This window comes from Protopterus annectens, chromosome 3.part0 (assembly GCF_019279795.1).
Source record: "Protopterus annectens isolate FY-2018-M chromosome 3.part0, PAN1.0, whole genome shotgun sequence".
In the NCBI taxonomy this organism is placed as follows: domain Eukaryota; kingdom Metazoa; phylum Chordata; order Ceratodontiformes; family Protopteridae; genus Protopterus; species Protopterus annectens.
In genome coordinates this window covers 1,550,320,360-1,550,327,732 of record NC_056731.1, presented here as the reverse complement: position 1 = coordinate 1,550,327,732, position 7,373 = coordinate 1,550,320,360, and the positions used below count along the sequence as shown (strand labels likewise).

General features: G+C 39.9%; 1 protein-coding gene across 1 annotated transcript in view; it reads right to left on the bottom strand.

Moving 5' to 3' along the window:
• The window catches only part of LOC122796846, a 282,354-nt gene that overhangs the window by 154,344 nt on the left and 120,637 nt on the right, over window positions 1-7,373 (bottom strand). The window contains exon 2 of the mRNA XM_044065590.1: window positions 1-69. This exon is cut by the window's left edge and continues 58 nt beyond it. Coding sequence (XP_043921525.1) covers window positions 1-69 — 69 coding nt within the window. The remainder of the gene's footprint in view (window positions 70-7,373) is intronic.

Below are 7,373 nucleotides of genomic sequence, written 5' to 3'. Positions count from 1 at the left end.
ATCCTTGTTGAGCATTGTCCACTCTTCTGTTGAAAACTCCACTGCCACATCTTCAAAGTCTTCTGGCATCTGAAAGCACATGTAATCATGTCTGGTTACATTCAGTTTCAATGCACAAATGGAGAAATCTGAAACAGTGAAGAAAAGGGTAACAAGGCAAATTATTATTAACCGTCCAAGACAAAGTACATTTTTCCTCCGATTATCAGCAAGTCTGGCCTTATTTATTTATTGTTTTACATTTTGCTAACTGGGTAAGTAGACTGGTCAACAGTACCTTTTTAACCATGACACAGGCCTGTTGGTGTCAATTAATATAGTCAGAGTATCACACAAGTACTTACAATGAAGCATGTACACATCACAGGGATTACCCACAAGAAGGTTTGAACAAACAAAATAACATGATTATATAAAACTTTAACAATATTTATAATAAGTAATTTGAAGAGCAAAGTTTACAATGAGAACAGTGAGACATTTAGTATTGGTTGATCAAGCAACAATCATAATACAAGTATACATTTAACAAATGCACATTGAAACACATTCATCACTGTTGAGGCAGAGAATATAGGGCTTTGTGTATGAGGCAAGTGCTGAACCGAAGTTGTTCCTAGCCCTTTCCTTTACAGCAGCAGCAAGCTGATTCTTTAAAAGAACATACTATTAGTTTGCTTTTAAACACCTGTCTGGCTCAATTTTGGTCGACTTCTTATGGGAGCTGGTTCCAAATTGTGTGATGACGACGAGGTTCCCCTCATATACATGTTACTGTATAGTTTTGTTGACCGATTTCTAGCTTTGTTCTTAATGGCAGGCAGGTCCTTGCTTAATAACTTTGTAGATCAGCATGGAGAGTAGCAGACTAGTCTCTTTCACTAACAGGTAACCATTTAACAGGTTGCAGAAGCTGGCAGTGATGGGTTTGTTGATCTGCAAGTAAAGCAAATCTACAAATGTTATTTATTACTGTTTGAATTTTTTGTGTGTGATGCTACTACAGATGAAGTGGTTAGCAGGAGACCATATTATTTATTTATTTTACATTTGTTGACCGGGCTAGTTTAACTGGATATACGTCCATTTTCAGTAGAGGCCCGGGGAGAAAAGCTCCAAGCATTAGCGGTGACAAAGATTACAATATACAGTAATAGTCAAAATAAATTACAGGACATTGGTTACATTGAGGTTGAGATAAGTTATACAGAGTCCTTAGTAGGTTAAAAGTAAGATCAAATACTGAGAGCAATCATTTGAGAGAGAGCAATCAAAAAAATATTGAATTGTAAAAATTTCTTACATTTTTTTTTTTTTACTGGTATGTGGCATAGAACAGTGGAGTTATAGAAGTGTAAGGAGAGCGAAAAAGGGGAAAGAGATAACAGTCAGGGTATCTCAGTCTGGGTTAGAGCAGGAGCAAAGCCAGTGAGTTTTAATATATTCTTTAAGATGCTTTTTAAAGAGATGAATGGAAGCAAGAGATGAAAGTTCACTAGGAAGCTGGTTCCAGCTTTTTCCTACTGTGTTGGCGAAAAGTGAGTCCCCAGGTTTGCTGTTAGATTTAATAGTGGACACTAGAATCTTGTTAGCTGAGCATAGAGTTGGAAGATTTTTGTAGGGGGTAATCAGATTAGTAAGGATTGAGGTATTATTAGGGTGATAAAGGATCTTTTGGGTGATAACAAGTTGTTGACAAAGTAGTAGGTTCTGCAGTTCTAACCATCCCAGTTGTTTGAGGTTGTGACAGTGGTGAGTTCTGAAAGGGGTGCCAGTGGCAAATCTGGCTATGTTATTATAACTGGTAGAAAGTTTGGGGAGGTTCTTTCGAGATAGGTTGGTATATATCGCAGAAGCAGAGAACAGGGTAGAGATCAGGTGAGTGGACAATAGTGATTCTGGCTGAAGGGGTAAGGAAGAGTTTGATTCTGTAAAGGGTGCCTAGTTTTTTGTTGACAGACTTTATTGTAGAATTAATATGGTCATCATAGCCAAGGTTATCAATTGTTACTCCCAGTAGACGGGTAGTAGTGTCAGGGATATGTTAGTTCCATTGTTTGAGGTCACTGTGAAGTGTAGATGAGGTGACTTATGAGTAGGAGCAAAGAGCAATAATTTTGTTTTTTGGGAGTTTAAAAGGAGACAGTGTTGCATAAACACATTTTCAACACTGTTAAATACTGTTTGAGTGAGGGACTGGAGAGAGGTTATAGACTTGGCTGAACAAATTAAAGAGTCATCTGCATATTGTATGCAGGTGGCTTGAGGAATTTTGGTATGTAGATCATTAATAAACAATGAAAAGAGAAGAGGTTCTAATATAGGGACCTTGTGGTACTCCAATGTTTACAGGGAGGGAACTAGAAAGATTATTATCCCAAAGTACTGCTTGCTGTCTGTTTTCAAGATAGGATTTAAACCAATGTAGTGCTTGTGTGTCGATTGATCGGGCTTTTAGTATGTCAATAAGCATGTTATGGTTCACCATATCGAAGGCTTTCGACAGGTCAATAAATAGTGCGGAGGAGAAAGTATTATTGTTACGATTTTTGTTTATGGAGTCAGAAAAGGATAGCAGGGAAGTTGTTGTGCTATGGAATGGCCTAAAACCATGCTGGCAGTCAGCAAGTAAATTGTTAAGGAGAAGGTGGGCAAGTAGTTGTTTGTGTATACACTTTTCCATTATTTTAGCTATTGGAGAGAGTAAGGCGATAGACCAAAAGCTGTAGAGCTCGGTAGATGATCCACTTTTGTGTAGAGGGATGATGTGAGATACTTTCCATATGGAAGGGATTTTACTTTCTAAAATTGTTCTATTTATAAGGATGGAGATGACATAGGCAATTTCTTTAGCTGCAATTTGCAGGAATTCTGCTTGAAGACAGTCAGCAGAAGGGGTGCATGGTTTAAGTTTTTGAAGGAGGTTGCAAATGAGGGATGTGGGTACAGGTAGAATATGAAAGGTTGGAGTTGGAGTATTACTGGTATTTTATGGTGGAGTGGTGATGGGTGGTAAAGTATTAGCTAGGGTTAGAATGGCTTCTGTAAAATAGTTATTAAAGGCATCAGGTATCTGGTTAGAGAGTTATGGTTAAATCCTGAAGGGGCAGGAGATTTAGAGTGCCCTGGTTTAAGAAGTTTGTTAACGCCTGTCCAGAATTTTTGTGTTTTTTGTTGGTGGGTTTGTTGAAAGTGAAGGTAATAGTCTTTTTTGTCTCTGAGAATGTCTTTCTTGGTGGCATTTCTTAATTGTTTAAAGTAAAGGTGATCTGATAGACTTTTGGAGGCTCTCCATTTGGCCCAAATTTTATTTCTGAGGAGGATCTTTTGCCTAGTATGTTTTGTAAGCCAGGGGGCAATTTTGGTTCTTATTCGGGAAGAGCGAATTGAATATTCAATTTTTTGGAATTAGTTTATTCCTAGCTATGGCAAGATGAGCAGTGGGCGAGAAGAAGATGAGAAACTTTGTAGCATTGTTTAAGACTTCCCAGGGTTTTGTAAATAATGCTGATGATATGTATTCAGAAAGAGACATGGGTCTAAGATTAATCCTAGGCAATTCTGTTCTGTTACAGCTAGCAAGCATCTGCCATTTTTGCCAATTACAAGTATGCAGGAATTTTTTGAAAAGTTTTGTGGATTTCTGAAAAAAATCTTAATGATATTAAGGTATTAATGAGAATTCTGTTCTATCATTTGCTGAAGTTCCTGTTCCTTCCTCTTTAGGGACTGCTTTGCTTGTAATGCCACATCTTCTGCATACAGCAGCTTTACAGAAGACGGGCAGGATTAGGAATCAGTATATTACAGGGTCAGTTCAGGTTGGACAGTTTGGAGACAAAGCCAGAGAGGCGAGATTGCATTGGTTTGGACATGTGCTGAGGAGTGATGCTGGGTATATTTACAGAAGGTTGCTAAGGATGGAGCTGCCAAGTAAGAGGAAAAGAGGAAGGCCTAAGATAAGCTTTATGGATGTGGAGAGCGATGACGTGCAGGTGGTTGGTGTGACAGAGCAAGATGCAGAGGACAATGAGAAAATGAAACAGATGAGCCACTGTGGTGACCCGTAGTGAGATCAGCCGAAAGAAGAAGCAAGAATGAGAAGTCTGTTGCTGTATGTCCTGTTGTGTAGCACTATAAAGCTGATTTGCAGTTTCCACTTAAGGGCAGTTAAGTTTTTACAAGATTCTAGAAGGAGGAGGAGGCCACCTGCGTACATGATTTAGTTGTGAAGGGTCAAAAGGCAAGCCATTAATAAAAAGCGAGAATAAGACCCTAGAACAGATAAGAACAGGGAAGTCTTGTGATGATTTGAAGAATCTGAAACACTTGTTGAACTGATTAAATTAGTGCAGGCTATGTACATGGACTCCATGACACAAGTACTGATAGTGTTTGGACTCAGGGGTTCCCTTTGGTAGCAACAATACATCAGTGTTCAGCTCAGTGCCCTTTGCTTTTCATACTGGTGATGGACTATGTTAGCAAACAGGTTGGAGAGGACAGATCAGCACAGCTGCTGTATATAGAAGATGTGGTATTACAAGCAGAGCAGACCCTGAATAGGAAGGTACAGGAACTTCAGCAAATGATATAAGAATGGAAAGCAAAATTGAAGAGAAATAAATGAAAGTGAATACTAGACAGCTGTCATGACAACATATGGAGAAATCAGATGCTGAAAACTGAGAGAAAATGGAAAATTGTGGAACAAGTTAACAGCTTTAGGTATGTGGGGGTGGTTTAGGAGAAGGGAAGTCTGAATGAAGAGGTCAAAGCTAGAATCAGAGGGGCTGCAGCAAACTAGCACAGTGTCAGGGGTAGTGTGTGACAGAAGAATGGCAAAAGGCCAAAATATAAAGTGCACACAGTGGTGCAGCCAGTAATTCTGCATGGTAGAGTCCTGAGCAGTAAAGGCAGAAAAGCTGAAGAAAGCTACAGGTGATGGGAGATGAAGTGCCCGAGATGTGAGGTATGATGTACACTGTGAGACAAACAAAAATTTTGACATTCTGATTAGAAGCCAGAACATCTCCAATTGCAGAAACAAAGAGAACAGATTAAGGTGGTTTGGGCACAGGTGCAGGAAAACAGAAGATTTGGTGTAGAAAATTTTGAAGAGACTGGATGAAGGCAAGAGGAAAAGAGCAATTCCAGCAAAGAGATGGATGGATGGCATGAAATATTACCTGCAACAGGCATGAACTTCATGTTTAAATCACCAAAGGCAAAATCCCAAACTACAGGTCTCCCTCTAAGACCCAGGAAACCCATAACATGTATTTAAACTTAATGGAAACACTCATCATACAACCAAATACTACATTCAGGGGTGACTTTAATTACTCCACTATTAACTGGGAATCATATACAACACCAAATGTGTAGGCACAGAGATTCCTGGATTTTGTAAACACAAACTCCCTTGACCAGACTATCAATACACCGAACAAGGCTGCAAACGTACTGTATCTCGGCCTCACTAACATTGGAGAGTGCTGCATACCTCCAAATGTAATGTCTTACCTGGTAAGGTCAGACCACAAAATGGTCTCCTTTAAAGTAAAAGTAAAACCACAGCTAATCCTGGAATAATCAGGAACTACCCTACGGTTGACTTCCTACTACTAAGTAATAACTTGACAAATGTTCAAGATCCCATAAACCCTGAGATCTCTGCTGCCTACATGGAACTGTTCACAGAAACCCTATATACACGCAGGTTAATAACTGCATAGAGGCAACTGTACCCACCAAGAATAACTACAGAACTAACAAAAAACAAACCATCCCGGTGGAATCATCACATGAACCGGCTGTATAACAGAGGAAAGAAAATCATGGCAAAAATTAGGAGTGTAGCACCCAACAGGATAAAGGCACTCTCATTAAACTAAACAACTAAGAAGACAAATAAAGTTTGCCAAAGCAAAATTTGAGGTAATTTGGCCTCACAGGCCAAGGACAATCATAAGGCATTCTTTAGTTATGTCCACAACTCAAAGGAAATACAGAATTGTGTACAAAGCTCACTGTTAATGGAGCCACCTATACTAAGCCAGAAGAAATAGCAAATCTAATGGCAGACAAATTCAGCTGTAACTTTACCTCTCTCTTCCCTCTTCAATCTCCCCTCAGCAAATACCATCAAATATAACTCCCCTTTTTATAAATAGGGAACAGGTCTTCAATGATCTCTCTTAAGGCCAAGAAGACTGCATCGGTAAGCCCAGATAATATCCCAGGATGCTCTGTAAACAGCATGAAACATTACCTATCAGGCCCTCTAGAATTACTATTTAACTGTAGTCTCCAAACAGGCTTCATGAATGGAGAACAGCAACAGTCATCCCTCTGTATAAAGGTGGACCATCTAGAGACCATAGAAATGCAAATGCATACGTCTCAGTCTATATGAAAGAATTACCATGGAAATAATTAATAATGACATAGGAAACTTCCAGACACTGGATCCAAACCAATATGGTTTCATCAAGGTCAAGCCATGCCTACTCAGGCTGGTGGACTTCTTTGAGAAGGTCAACAAAACAATGAATGAGGGCAAAACAGTTCCCTCTGCCTACCTTGACCTTGTCATGGCATTTGACACAATACCCCACTCGGGCATCATTGAGAAACTTAACATGTTGGGTATAAACCCTTATGTCACCCGCTGAATAGCCAGCTGGCACAGAGACAGGACCTAGAAAGTTACAACTGGTAAGTCCATCTCTACAAAGAGGCCAGTCACAAGCAAAGTCCCTCAGGGAAGAATCCTGGGAAGTTAAGACCAATGTCAAGGGCCTCTGGCTGACAAAATTTGCAGACAGAATCCCCCATCGACATAAATATTCTCCAGGGAGGGCTGAAAGAGACAAATAACTTCTGTCAGAGCCATGGACATCCAACTACTGGAACATCTACAAAGATTCCTCACTAAAAGAATACAGGGCATAAATAACATGTCCTATGCAGACTGCCTCATGGGCTTATCCTTGTATTCTGTCTCCTACAGTCTGTTGAGGGGAGATCTACTCCTAGTATATAAGGCACTGTCATATCCCACCCTGATGGACCTCCTGCATATCTGCTAAGCAAACTGCACCAGAATTACCCATTCTGAAGATTTAAACCTTACCTATGATATAAACAGGACCTGCTGGAGAGACAGATATGTTCATGTTATTACCTTTTCTGTATTAAGGGGGCTGCCACCTATGTGGTAATTCGTGGGTGTTTTGTTTTTCCAAACGGGATGACTATGCTTTTTTTTGGCATTTAGCATGAGGCCATGACTTTGACACCAGGTGTCTGTCTCAATAAGGCTCTTTTGGAGGATGTTCGTGTCAGCCGGAGAGTCAATTATGGCTCCC